General features: G+C 43.2%; 1 protein-coding gene across 5 annotated transcripts in view; it reads right to left on the bottom strand.

Annotated features, from left to right (window-relative positions):
* Positions 1-357: 357 nt before the first annotated feature.
* Positions 358-14869, bottom strand: part of KCTD1 (potassium channel tetramerization domain containing 1) — a 97279-nt gene continuing 82767 nt past the window's right edge. For all 5 annotated transcript variants that reach the window (XM_065752609.1, XM_065752605.1, XM_065752606.1 and 2 more), the window contains exons 3-5: positions 5953-6097; positions 3838-4143; positions 358-1345 (exon numbers count right to left, since the gene is read on the bottom strand). In XM_065752609.1, the coding sequence (XP_065608681.1) occupies positions 1187-1345; positions 3838-4143; positions 5953-6097 (610 nt within the window). In that variant the 3' untranslated portion in view covers positions 358-1186. The remainder of the gene's footprint in view (positions 1346-3837; positions 4144-5952; positions 6098-14869) is intronic.

Here is a 14869-nt window from a genome sequence, read left to right as displayed (position 1 = left end):
AACACTGGTTCTGAACAAGGGAAATGAAGGGCATGAAAACAGACAGGCTGGTTAACATGCAGCAGGGCAAGGTCATTGAAAACAGAAGCTGCCAGCTCTCTAGTTAGAGGGAACGATGCAAGTGTTGTTACATCAACACTTACAAACTCGGGCATCCACTTCAGATGGGTTTCCCTGGACTGGACTAGTGTTATTTTTTTGAGCTTGGCTCTTGGGACAAATCTTAAGGAAAGCACTGAAGGGAGACCCCAAAACATGATGCCCACACAACGCCTGCTGCCTTCACCTCTCTGCACTGCGCTGGAGCACAGGGAGCTGAACCCCACCTCTCTGCTCCTGCTGGCTGAAATCAGACCCTTATTACTTTAAACAGAGTTTATTGTATTTAATACATTATAAAATTTGAAAAATTGTAGGAAAGCAGCAGATTCAAACCAGAGCGTCTCTACCAAATATTAATTATTCTGGCCCCCTTTGAAAAAAACACAAAACAAAACGAAAACAAAAAAATAAAACAACGAAAAATTCATTCAAAAGAAAAGGTAAGCTTTCACATCTGTGAGGGCAGACAAAACGTGTGCGACTTCTGTACAAACTACATTTAAAATTTCACTTGAGTAGCTGTTCAATGCAATGGATGGTCACCTCCTGAACGCCTGCTCACCCACCTCTAAAAGACAGACACAAACCTCCATTTGCAAGTAAAGTTGAATCAAGGTGTGTAGACGATAAAAAGTGGACAAGTGTTTGCAATGGAAAATGTGTTATGAGCTGTCTATGAATCCCCCCATGGTAATGGCTTGTACACCGTTAAGTGGGCCCAAGGAGGGCCTAGGACACTTAATGGCTATCACAGCACCAACCTCATCTACCACTTGTTTGTCATTGCATTCCCTACCCTTTGATGTATACATACATATATATATGTACGTAGGTACATATATATATGTGTGTGTGTGTGTTTTCTTCTACACCTTGAGGTTATTATTATTACAACTATTCCAAGTGTTCCCATATGAATTCAGGTGTGGTCTCTATATTTGATATAAATGTGCCTTTTATTCAATTTTACTTCCAGGACTTGTTTGGAGTCCAAACTGCACATGAAACGTCCCCCTTTTTTTCCTCTCTCTTTTTTTTTTCCTTTTTTTTTTTTTTTTTTTTTGCATAAAGAAACATGTCCATTTTAGTCCAGAGGCTCTTGCTTTATTCGAATGACGGAGGGTGCACGAGATGTCCTTCTGAGCTCTCGTCTCAGTACGTATTCACTGAATTGGGAAGAGTCCACCCCACCTCCACACGAGCCAACAATCTCAAATCCTCTTTGCTGTAACCTCTCAAGGACCTAAAAACGAGGAAACAAAGACCGAGGTGTAAGTAATGAGCAGACAGTCTATATCTCCTAAAGACTGAAAAAAAAACCACCACCACAATTGCAAAAATGTGTTCCTGTATTCAAACCAGTGGTAATAACTGGAATCTTTAAGCTTTAATCATGGAACTAAAGAATTCTGCCTAGTCACCTACTTTTCTCCATCTTCACATCCTGAGTGTTGCTTCCAGTGGGAGGGGAAGGGAAGGAGAGGGAGAGGGAGAGGAGAGAAGAAGGAAGAGGGTGGGCTCATGAAATGGAAGGGTACGCACCCATGCAATTCACCCAGCAAGCAGATGGTGCTAAGACCTCAGGTCCTAGCACCAGACTGCTAAGAGCATGCAAGAGCCAAGTTTCCTTCCACACCAAGATTCCACTAATATCATTAAGTTTTCCTGCAACTCCAGGGCTCTTAACCTTACTTAGACTCTGCTCCTTTTCTCATGCCTGCCTCTTCTGCTGCCAGGGCTTCGCTGCCTTTCACCAAGTAAGAGACATGGGACCCTCTGTCCAGAAGGACAGGATCCTGTTGGGGTTGAGTTGGAGTGGACATTTGCAGAGTTTTCCTCTGCTACCAACTGCTCTCACTGCTTTCTTCACATACCTGAAAGCAGGGGAATACAGTGCCTGTCCCAGATATTTCACCAATCAGCACACTGATTGCAAGGAGAGGGTTGGGGAAGAGAGAGAGAAGCAAGCAGGGCTTTAAAATGCTTAAAACTACAAGACATGCCATGCTTTTACAAGCAGTGCTTCATGTCTTTCCAAAATACAGTTAATTAAAGAGGAGACAAATCTAAAAAAATAGGAGGTGGGAAGGAGCCCTGAAAGAAGAACAAACATCAAAACTTCAGAGCCATTTTTGTTTAACATGATTTTTAGCTTTTAACAATGTAAGTCTAAGTTCCCCAAATACGTCTCAATGAAAGTCACTGGAAAATACAGCAGGAGAAACTAGGTCACTGGAAAAAACAAATGTGACTGGACAGAAAACCATCTCAGCCTTGGGCAAATCACTGAGCCTACGCCTCCCTCTCCAGGTATACAAATAGTCCCTGTCCCATATCACACTGTTTTGGGGATGGGGAGATGATTATGGCCACCCAAAGTGGAAGATGTGGCATCATCAGCATGGGATCGTCATCTCTCGTTAAGTCTGTATAGTCTTTCCCTTTGACTTGGGTTTTGCACACTGTGAAATAGACTTGGCAATTCTTATTGGTGTGATAAAAACAAATGCTAAACTGCTAAAGGATAAAACTGCTTTGACAGCTCTCATATAATATATGGCCAGGTACCTCTCCTTGAAATTCATATCCCTTTCCAGTTATAATCTTGCATGTAGAGGTGTTCTAAATTTGCATTAGTCACTATGACAAAACAACTTTGATGTTTCAACATGACCGTAGGGCCAATAAGCGATGTAACTGTCCAAGGATAGCATGCATTGACCACATTTTGGCAGTTCAGATAGGTCCATCCATACTCCTCTGCTGCACATATGTAGCTCATATGCAGCACCCCACAAGCCTTCAGTGTGTGCTGCAGAGCTTAGCCCTCCTCTTCATCAGAAAAGGGGAGCAGAATTTTGCTACTTGGAGGCAGGACCTGGTAGCAGGAAGACAGCAAGCTCAGATGGCAAAGCTCCCTCGGGAAAGATCTTGCTCACAAGTGTGGAGCATTTAGGAGGTGCAGCTAAACTAAAGACCACCACAGAATCATAGAATAGCTTGGCAAACAGCAACTGAGCTGTGAAGAAGTATTCCACTCCGAAGTGCTGGCTGTGCACGACTTGCTAACTAGTTGCAGATGGGTGTGAACATTTTCCCACACCTGTATTTGTCTCCCAGATTTCTTTTGTCTATTTTCTAACTTTTTAAAAAGAAAAGCTACTGATTTTAGTTATTTCTACACCCTCTGCTATGCTGCATGTGATAGAGGAGGGCCTTCTCTAAGACCGCAGTAGGTAGGTCCCTATTTCCAATAAGCAGATGTGCCATCATTTTTGTCATCTCAGCAAGGAGGAAGAACGAACCAGCTGTTTTCACCCAAGGCAGCAAGCATATGGTGACACAGAGCATCCATTTAAGAAACATTTATGGAGGTCATTATCAAATGCAAAAGACCTGGGTAACACTGAGAAAACGACATAGTTTTTACCACACCTGTGTTAACTTCCCCGCTTAGTGCTCAATAAGAATTCACATTGCACGTCTCCCGATGGTCTCATTGAAGGGCCAAAGTCCCACCGAGCTGCCCCACTTGAGGGTGTTAAAGCAAGTTTTCAACTACTGTAGCTTGTTTTGTCAAGAGTGCAACGCGTGAGAATTTAGGTGAGAAAGCAGCCATAACCCACAGAAGGAGCTAGCTCAGAGCCTCCAGCTGGTTTTATTCACGGAACCTTCCCGGCAATGAGAGAGAAGCACACCATCCCACAGGTGCCTGGTCAGGAAGATCCTTCCTACCTGAACTGAGTTGAGGTGGCAGTATCCATTCAGTGGAAATCTGATGACATGCGTTGAGTCATGATTCCAGCCGGCATTGACAGAATTACACATCACATCACCAATTTCTGGAAACACTTCTTCTATCAATGACTTATCACCACTCAGTGTAATCCTCTCGCCGAGATCTGGGGCAACACGCACCACCAGGCACTCACAAGACTTGGAGAAGCGGCCACTCTCCCGGTCTTGTTTCCACCTTTCCATCTCTCCTAGCATGGGTTGAAGCTGGAAATACTTTGCTTCTTCGTACAACAAACTGTAGTCCTGAAAGACACATGTATTACTGTGCACAGTTAGGGAAGAGCTGACGTACTGCATAATGGATATGGTTATTCGGGCTAACACTGCTCCAGATCTGGAACCCTTCAGACATAGCTCATAATGACTGTGTAGAAAGTTGTAATAAAATAACAGTGCAAGCAAAAGAAATATATATATATATGTGGAACAACCCAGGCAGTCACATCCCACGTTTCCTTCTATTTTAATCCCCACAGTGATGTCATAAGATAATGACCTCATTAAACAGATGGAACAGAATTCAATCAGGATTCAGAAAATTCATCATTAGGATCCATTGTGTCTTACAGCAATACTAGCAGGCACTGTAACAGGTAGAATAATGTAAATGAGGGAGCCTGCAACGGTTCAGTGCAAAATGGTTGAGATATTTGCATAATAAATTGCACATATTACTGCATTTAAAAAAATAAGTATTTTTTAATACCTCTCCCTTTTGCCAACAGTACTGTTTACTACATCAGCTCAAACACCAGAGAGAGAATGCATTTCTAAGCACAGCCAGTACCTGAACTGTGTCTGTTGTTGCATTTTAAATCAAAAGCAAACATTCTTGTTTTTCTAGGCTTAAGACCATAAGACAATTTGGAAAATATTTATATAGAGATAAAGAAATACATGAGAACTTAGCAAGGCAGAGGAATGGGAAGACCAAATAAGAAAACAGGTAACAGTCAATACAGCCCTAAATTTCAGCTACGGACCGAATACTTGGTGAGCATGGGAAACATAAATAATATTCAGAATACTTCTTAACATCTAATGAAGGAGTAATGTAGTCTACACATTTCTATGAAACGAGTGTTGCAGTTCATTTTAAGCACTTATGTTTTGGGTGACTTGCAGCATAAGCAGAGAGGGTCAGAAGTTAGCATTGTTAATTTCAGCAGAGCTGCAGTATATTTATGTTGTTAAAGGACTCTGCATACATAATTTCTTGATACTGCATGGCTTTTCCTTTTTCTGTATTTCTGATTACCTTCAGGACAAGAGCGGGGAGCAGCACAGTTGCTGTATTCCTCTAATCTCTTCTAATTGCAACTGAGGTCTCCAGTGCTCACTGCACTGACACCACAGCTACACCAATATCCCTGCAAGCACCCACAGACTGAAGCTGTGCCACTGCAGGCTGATGTCTGACAGGTGAACCATCACAGGTTTACTTTGTTATTAAAAAAGAGGAAAGAAGACTCTTTAATAAAGATCAAATAATAAATGTAGAGCTATTCATCCTTGACTTCTCTCGAGCTCTAAAATTAAATCGCTATCGTGCATCCAAGAATCTGAGGGAGAAAACAGTCTATGACTTCATGCTCAAATATCACCATGCACACTGTTTATTTTGTCAATCCTATGATTCCCACACAATTTTCTGAATTTCAGCGTGGGTGTGGAAGCAAGAGTTGTTGCATCCAGAAGAGAATCATAAAAGAAGACGAGAAGGCAAGTAACCAGCAAGGCTCGTGAGTAGCTGGTTACAGCTGGTTGCATCCTTTCTGCCTCCATCAGTATACTGTGACTTTTAATTTCCCCTAGGTCAAACACAGCAAGGTTACTCCATTACACCACAGACAGGAGGGGATAATTTAACACTGATGCTGCTCCAAGAAAGCCTGATAGATGCCATGGTAGCAACCCCACGCTCAGTTTTGCCAAGTATTTGAAATCAAGCATCATATTCCAGCAGTGCCCCCTGACTCTGTTTTGATCACAGGTCAGGCTCTTGTTTCACCATAAGCACATGCAAAATACTCAAGTCCTTTGAAATCTCACCTTGAAATCATCAGGAATGAGGAGCTTCGATGTTCTTAAAAAATTCAAGATATATCTGAACATTTGCCCATCTCTGTCGATGAAATAATGCTGCTTGAGGCTGTCGAGGACGATGGGCTCTGTGCCATCGAAGAGTCTGCCGATTCTGTGGAGGAAACAATAAATAAATGCCAGGGTCACAGCGTGTGTGGCTTGACAGTGACTGGGAAAACTTGCTGTCTCATGAGAGGACAACCCTCGAGTATTTCAGGCATCTCTCTCAACAGCAGATCCCATTCAGGACATCTCTCCCAATGGCTTCAGCAGCAGACCCCATTCCACTCCTCCATCAACTTCATTCTGCTTTCTGAGCGAGTACACGGTGAACTTGATATGGCCGGAAAACCGTACTCAGGAAAAGCTGTTTATTTATTTATATTGTAATATTAATCTACTTTTAAACCTAGATCACTTTTTGGATGCCATTTACTGCAGCCAACGCTTGGACCAGCACAACTGAGTGGGCAGCACGTAGGAATAAGCAGCCAAGGATGTAAAAGTTATCATGTTTCAACGTGAGGTTGTGATTTCACAGTAAAACTCAGCTGTTTGTGGCAGGTATCAATCACCAGGCTCTAAAATAATCAGAAGAAATGTCTCAGCTTTTAGAGACCACTCAGTCTCCCAGAGTCTCTGCTTGCTAAAAATGCTTGCAACACCAGCTGCTGGCTGAACACACACTTTCTACATGTGCTCCTCACAAAACCCAACTGAGTGGAAACAGTGGGAAGGGCTGAAAATTGGGAACAAAACCTCAGCCTCGGTAACATGAAATGCATTCTGTGTTTCTGTGCTGAGGTGTTTGCAAACAGCTCCTGAGTCACTCCGTTTCCCAGTCACACTGTTTCCCAGTGAAATCAACAGCAGTGACTGGTACATCTGACTTGGATTGTATGTTTACGTGCCTATACGTGCATGTGGAGGCATTTTTTGGCTCCTCATGACACCACCCACCTCTCCAAAGAACTGTAAACAAAATGGTCTCAAAATAGCTAACTTGTGATACGTCACGTGGACACTTTGCATGAAGTACTACCGACACTCTTGGGCTCGATTTTAGAGCCTTGTCACAAGCTGTTACATTCTGCAATATTCTGCAGATTCTGTGCTTTCATTGTTTTAATGAAAGGGCTCATTCGTTTGTAGCTCTTGTCCTAAAATACCCAAACTGATCTGTGAACCGACATGAAAAATCCTATGTGCTTTGCTAAGGAGCAGCCACTAACATCAGCATACACCAGCATGAGCTAGGTGAGGCACAGGCACTCTTTTTCCCTGATCACACTCAGCTTGTGGCACAGGCAATGTACACGGCTGTCTTTTCACAAACGGACCCAGCAAGCACAATTAACAACCACAGCACACTGCTTTCCTTTTAAAAGAAGATGTGAGTAAACAACCATTCCTCATCACCACCCCGGGGCTGCTTTGAGCCCTCACAGATAACCAAACCCAAACTCAGTGTAACTCAGAGGTAGCCAACTCTCCTGGCTGCACAAAGCATCTCAGGCTGAGATACAACAGCACTACACCAAGCAAAGGTGATCTCCCGAAGAGTTTGAGAGGCAAAGAGATGAAAATGGCCCTTTAAAGGTGGTGGGATGTCAGTGCTTGCAGTAAGGTCTTGGGGAACTGCTGAGGAGCTGGGCTTCATTTTCTCATAGAATGGTTTGGGCTGGAAGGGACTTAAAGCCCACCCAGTCCCACCCCGTGCCAAGGGCAGGGCTGGCCCCCAGCAGCTCAGCTGCACAGGGCCCCATCCAACCTGGCCTTGAGTGCCTCCAGGGATGGGGCACCACAGCCTCTCCATGCCAGCACCTCACTGCCTTCTCTGTGAAGAGTTTCTTTCTCACGTCTAATCTAAACCTCCCTCTTCTAGTTTGAAGACATGACTCCTTGTCTTATCACTGTACTTCCTGATAGAAGAGTCCCTCCTCATCTCTCCTGCAGACCCCTTGCAGTACTGGAAGGCCCCACTGAGATGTCCCCAGAGCCTCCTCTTCTCCAGACTGTTAAAGCCCAGCTCCTTCAGTCTATCTTTGTGGAAGAGGTGCTCCAGCCCTCTGATCATTTTCAGGGCCCTCCCCTGGACCTGCTCCAACAGCTCTACATCCATCCCATGCTGTGGGATCCAGACCTGGATAGAATACTCCAGGTAGGGCTTTGCAAGGACAGAGTAGAGGGGACAGTCACCTCCCTGGCCCAGCTGGCCACCCCTCTTTCAGTGCAGACCATCTGGACTGCAGATTTCCAGCCTGCAAGCACTCACTTCTGACTCCAGCTTTTCACCCACCAGTACCCTAAGTCCTTCTCCAAAGGGCTGCTCCCAGCCCACTCACTGCCCAGACCGTAGCCGTGTTTGGGATTGCCCTGACCCAGGGGCAGGATGTGACCCAAGGATGCTTTGCACCTGTCTGAAATGTCACAGCCAACCCAAGCAGAGACTGAAATGGCATCCGTGACCACAACATGCATCACAGTGTACCCCCAGTAATAAATGCTGCACACAGTACAGGTCTCATCTCTTCCTCCTCTTTGGCTGAGAGAGGTGAGGACCAGGAAAGAAATAAAACCCATTAACCTCAACTGGCCATTTAGAATTCAGAATCAATTCAAGCTGCATGAAATCCATAAGATGTAAGACACTAAACTCATTTTGCAGAACGATCCAAGCACCACAAAACATTTTTTCTCAAAGCTATCCCTTATATTAGAACAATTCAAGCTTTCTTCCACTGCTGCTTGTTACTGCCTGCCCCAACAGTCAAAACGTAGGCTGTGACAGGCCATATAAGATGGGCTCCTGTTCACTAGGTGGATAAACAACGTTTATGTCTAATATGGAAACATTAGGCATTTAGATTTAATTTTCCCTCATACTCAAGCATGTTGTCTTGGAATCTATCACAGAATTCACACACAAAACATATACGTTTGGCCAAGTCAGTCATTACTGAAAAGTATAATTGTAATTGGTTTCTGCAGCATTACCCTAGTTCTAAATTACTGTTATAATTATGTATTTTAAAACCTCTAGGCTTTTTTGTTTTCATTTTATTAATTGTTCAGGAGAAAAATGAGATAATATCAGAGGATGGAGTCTTCTGACAAAATCACAGAGAGCACCAACACCTGAGAGTCAGTCCAGCTAGCCTGGGAGAGCCAACAAAGTGCCACCTGTGAGTGCAACTGCTTTCCTGCAGCAGAAAAACCCAAGGAACTGCAAAGTGCCGACCTCCTCCCCTCCTAAGGTTCGTTTTGCAACACACAGTGACGCTTTGGGAGACTTCTGTAAATAAAATTAAATCTTTACTTTCAGATGGAGAACTGAAAATCCCAGCTTCGTGCCCTCCAGGCCAAGACTTGTGATAACTGAGTGCTCAAATCTGGTGGCATGGTCTAAGTTGAATATGCTGCACCTGCCAGGAGAGGAGATGGGATTGAAAGAGGCACAGCAGCAAACTGTGTCCTGCCTCACTCTGCACGCTTGGTAACATTTGAGCCCCCCTCCTCCCCATCACTCTGTTCTGCTTGGTCTCACGCTCAAACTACAAATGCTTAAGTGACACCAGGCTGCAGGCATGAGAAGGGACTGTGAACTCATGTTTCACTTCCCAAGAAAAACTGGAAGATGTTTTTCCCCATCTCTTCGTAGACAACTTCAGCCGATGACTGACAAAGATAAGTTTGTTTTTATTTTTTCAATGCCAAACATTTAAGAGCTTACTTAACGGCTAAGTAGTTTGAAGGATGCTTGTAAAATAAGGTGATAATTGTATCGAGAGCTAACCAAATACCAAAGGTAAAGGATGAAAAATTGTAGTACGTTTACAAGGCAACATACTTCTAAAATGTTTAATTAAAGCTAACAGGCTGGAATTTTCTGTATATAAGGAAAATTAATGTCCCATGGGTTGAAAGTGCAACCTCCAGTGGGTAATAATTAACGTCGATGGCTTTAAGTATCATAATACACTGTCAGAAATCAAATGCTTCAAGGGTTGAAAATATAACCAGTGTAAAACTCAGCTCCCATCAGAGAACTGGGTTTTACTTCAAGGACACAAAACAGGTGCAGGCACAAACCTGGTGTTGTGGGGGAGAAAATAAAGGTACGCTGAGGACACCAGTGCTTTACTTCTATAAAATACTGCAGGGACCCTTTTCCCCACAGCCCAGTGCTCTCATAATAGCATTTCTACAATAAAAAGCAGGGGAAGATGACACTGCTTACAGGATTTCTCAGATTCTTCATAAACGAGTCCCGTTGGTCAAATACAAAAATACACACAGTCTGCAGCAAGGCTGTTATACACAGCTTAAGTGTTCACAGCCTTGCTTTCCAAACATACAAATATTGACATATATTGTCATACACAAAAAGGGTCTCTTCTTTAGGATATTCTGCCTTGTATGAGAACTTGGGAAAGAAGCATTAAATCCTTGCAAAGCACTTTCTGTAGTCTGGCAGAGATGCATGGGCACACCAGCAGTGGTGTCAGAGCACCCAGACCTGGGACTCCACTGAGCTCTGACACCATGGGGCATAGCACTCCTGGAAACTCATCTCTCTTCTTCAAATAAAGGACTGTGTGGCAGAGAATTAAAAAAAAAAATAAAAAAAATGGAAAATTAAAAAGAAAAAAGGATGAAAAAGTATTTTAGTTGATACTTTACCAGGTCGGGGCCACAGAGACAAAATGAACACAGGTTTTCCTATCTTCTCATTACATTTACGTGGCTAATGCAAATGCTTATTTAAGACTCCAGGGTGTGCAGACAGTGAGTTTGAAGAGGCTTTTACGTTTACTTTGTTTTTTTTCCCTCTACGACTTCTTAGTCCACATTGTCCTTATTAATTTCATTTTATTTCACTGAGCGCTCAAAGGCAATTTGCATAAGAGTCCATTATAAATTAGGTCTGTTTAATGGCATGTTCATCTCATGGCTATTTAATTTTACTTCCTCATATATCTAAATTACATAATTTTGCACTCTCCCCTAGAAGCTAGTACATTTGAGGAGGTGGCCACACCAGGAGGAAATGCTGTGCTAGCCAAGCACAGGCTGACTACATTTCTCTTCGTGTCTCAGAGGACTGGGCTAGCAGACACTGCCTGCCTGTCTTTTCCTGAACACTTCATGTCACTTGGATCCCCAGTGACTGAGTACCCAGCAACCTTCCTAGCTCTGCATAAGAAAAGTTGCCTCATAAACGTGATAGGAGAAAGGAACTTTGCAATTTTCGCTAACACATACATTATGAAAATGTTCTGTTGTAATCTCTTGTTCTCAGTGCTGTTATAATTTGTTCTTATCTCCTATCCCTTCTATTTAATTTCAGGTTTCATGTCCACGAGTATCAGGAATTCCTTGGCACTAACAGTTCCTGTGTTATTAGAAGTGTCATGAATACAATGATTGCAACACAAAGGTAACTGGGGAAAAGTATATTAAAACCAAAAATCTTATTAAACCTTCTGCAGAAAATGTATTAGTATGGGAGACAAAGCAGACAAAGCAAGAAGGAAGTACAGGAGGAGAAGTTAAAACACCAGGAATTAGGAGATTAAAGAGAAAACGTTACGTGGCATTTTAAAGAACAGATAAATTCTAGATACTGAGTGGAAGTGAGGTTAGAAACCTCTGTGGAAATATTTACTGAAGATTAAAGAACAGAATCATTTACATGGAGACCACTTCAAATGTCTTGGTGTCATCTGAGCAAGGAGGCAAAAGAGAGGGTAAGGACAAGCGCAAGGGGCTTGTACAACACTTGGAAGAAATTGAGAGAGGGGGGTGGTGAATAGCCTTAAATGAAGAGTAAAGCATGTGAGGAACAAAAGGATTGAGATGATGAGTGAGCTGATATCATGAAGGAACACATCAGAGACAAAGCAGCGAAACATGGGTTTGCTATAACCCATGCAATCAACAGCAGCACTGGGAGCAGAGATGATTGCAAACCATATATATCATAAAGAGAACCAACAGTCACTGGGTCTAACCCACACGGACAAACTGACATCAACTGGAAGAGAATAAATTGCTTAACACCATGCAGTCACGTTGCAGGAATGTGACTTCCACAAGAGTCATTTGCAGCTTCCTATACCACAGATGAGCGTGGAGATGCTGGGATGTGCACCTGAGCAACGCCATGAAAAAGGGACATGCGGGCTACAGGAGACAGGAGGGTGAACCGAACGATGGATGGCAAGGGCCCCAGAAGACAAAAGCAACAGCCTTATCTATTTGTCTGAAGTTTTCCCAAGAAAAATGGAAGCCTGTATTTTCCCCAATAAAATGGTTATCTAGCAACTGAGGATGTTCAGCTAGAAGTAACCATTATGCTCCAAAATACAGCTCATACAGCAAGTCCCCCTGTATTTCGTGTACTAGGTAGTACGTTCAAGGTGCTCAAATGCTCAACAGAAGTAGGCTAAATAATTTGGCTCTGACATAGCCTCTTCCTGGGATGCTCAGGAGCATCACCCACTGAGACCCAAGTATCTCATGTAGAAATGTCGATGCTTTAGAAAGGAAGGGGATGAATACTTGGGCTGGGATGTCAGGGGCTGGTGACTCACAGCCAGCAGACAATACATGCGGGCAGATGGAAGCCATACTCCACACCTCACAGCTGTGGCCGGGGTGAGGCCAGCAGAGCACCATTCCTGGAGTGCAGGTGATGGGCCAGGAGTTTCTGTTTACCAGACACTTTCTCCCTCTGCTTTGCACATCTCAGCTTCTGGTATACCAAGGAGATGCAGACAGATAAGAGGAACAGGCTGCAACCCAAACATGCACCTTTTCACACAAGGCGAGGCAAGTAAGTGCTTTAAAAGCACTTTCAATACCATGGCAGCCAAACTGACAAGATGTGGCTGAGCGAGGTCCCCCAGCTGAGACCATTGCCCCGTGACTCCCAGCACTCCTGGCAAGGTGACATTCCTCCTTCCAACAGACACTAAAGTGGCTGATATTCCCCAAAACATTGCATTTATCACCAACCCTCTTGGTTTTGCTTGCTTCCAGCCACTAAGCACTTCCCCAAGCCCTTTTTGCTACAATACAGACCCCCTTCCCAACAAACCTCAGCTGTGCAAATCCCACATAGGTTGTCCCTACTCTTCTATCTACAACACAGTGCCATAGCCCCCTAGATCTACTGCAGAGTAGGTTGCAAGTCTTGAAGCCCCACATCTCCTGCAGTGCTTGATATCTCGCAAGTTAGTCCTGGAAAACTTTTCAGTTTTTCAGTGCGTATCAAAACCACTTTTCCAAAAATCATTTAAGCCAATGAAATGTTAAATCAATTATTCACGCAAATACTTTCTCCATCTCTCTTTTTTGTAACCAAGTTTTCTTGGCAATGATAACATTTCACAGAAAAATTAACAAATATTCTCTTTGCTTGCCAAGATAATTTTACTAAGCTTGAATCCGATTTCATTGAGGTATGTTATTTATGTTTTATCTTGAGGGAAGCTGCCTATTAAGTTACTAGCAACCGTGTCCTTTTGCTTATGATACGGTTATTACCAAGTTATCAGGAGTACCTTTAAGTTATTAGGGTGCAATGGCAAATTAAGTACTTTGCGTCATAATTAGCTAATAACTTTTGAATTATATTTTAATCATGTTTAAGATGGCCAGGTTTGCTGTGAGTAGAGATAATGGAGGATAGGAGCAGAACTGGAGTGTTTATCGTTCAATACCAAAAGCCAGAAAGCAGCTAAACTGGTGAAGGCACAACATCCCAAAGGCCATGATGATCCGTGTATTCAGAAGGCTGAACCCCTTCCCAGTCAGCAAAGTACTAAAGCAGAACTTGTATCTTGGGAGCGTGTTTAGGGAAAAAGCAACAAATACATTAACTCCAACCCTCTTTCCTCTGAGCCTGTCAATTTTTCTTAAAGGTGTTTTGACAGTCTTCACAGCTCTATCAATAAGCCCCATAAAACTAGATTACACAAAGAGATTGCACTTAAAGAAAATAAATTAGGAAAACTACGAGAGATGTTTCCCTTTCAAAAATGTGGGTGATGAAGGCTGGGAAAGAAGCACCAAAACCCAGCCTTCTCAGAATGGGGAAAGTTCTTCGATGGATTCCTTCGTACATCAAACTTGCTCCTCAGCTTATTGAATTTCATCAAAACCTCTGCTAGCTCTCAGCATTTCCTCTGCACACTGAAGAATGCTCAGCATCAAATATTCACATACACATCACTGGAAATTAAGAAACATGGATTCTCCACAATAAAAATAAAAATAAAAATAAAAATAAAAATAATCTCTTAGAAAGTATCAGCAAAATGATGCTCTAGAGACCTCAGTTAGGCAGGTGTAAGCTATGAAGGAAGTGTGGAGATATTGCCAGCTCAGAGCAGGTTACTTTGGGAAGCAGGCATTGAAAGCTGGGCATCTGAGCCCCTGTAAAGGACTATCACTGCCATGAAACTGTAACAAATGAAGCTTTCCAAGGGCTTCACAACTCTGCCTACTTTGCCATAAGCCCAGCTCTGATGTTTTGCCAACTGCTGCCTCCTCCAATAGGACAACTCACTTCCATAGGCAAGACACAAAGGCACGTGCCCTGCTATTTGCAGGAGCTGCACAAGCTCCTTCTGCACCGGTGCCCACGAAGACAAGAGTGTACATCCAGACTCTGCATGCCACACTGGGAGACTGTGAGGACTGCTCGAGAGACAGGCCACTTCTGCACTGAGGCCTAAGTAACAGCATCTCATTAATGAATAAAAGTCAAAGTGCTTCTGAAACCTTTAGCTGTAAACTACAAGCCTGAGTTGGAATAAAGTATTCCCACACATACACATTCCTCATCTCACAGTGAACCCCTGTGGGAATCAGTTGC

Source organism: Cyrtonyx montezumae, unplaced genomic scaffold, assembly GCF_038088225.1.
Source record: "Cyrtonyx montezumae isolate F1298 unplaced genomic scaffold, pur_monq_1.0 scaffold_8, whole genome shotgun sequence".
NCBI lineage: Eukaryota > Metazoa > Chordata > Aves > Galliformes > Odontophoridae > Cyrtonyx > Cyrtonyx montezumae.
The sequence above is the reverse complement of the archived record's forward strand: the minus strand, read 5'-3'. Positions and strand labels throughout refer to the sequence as shown.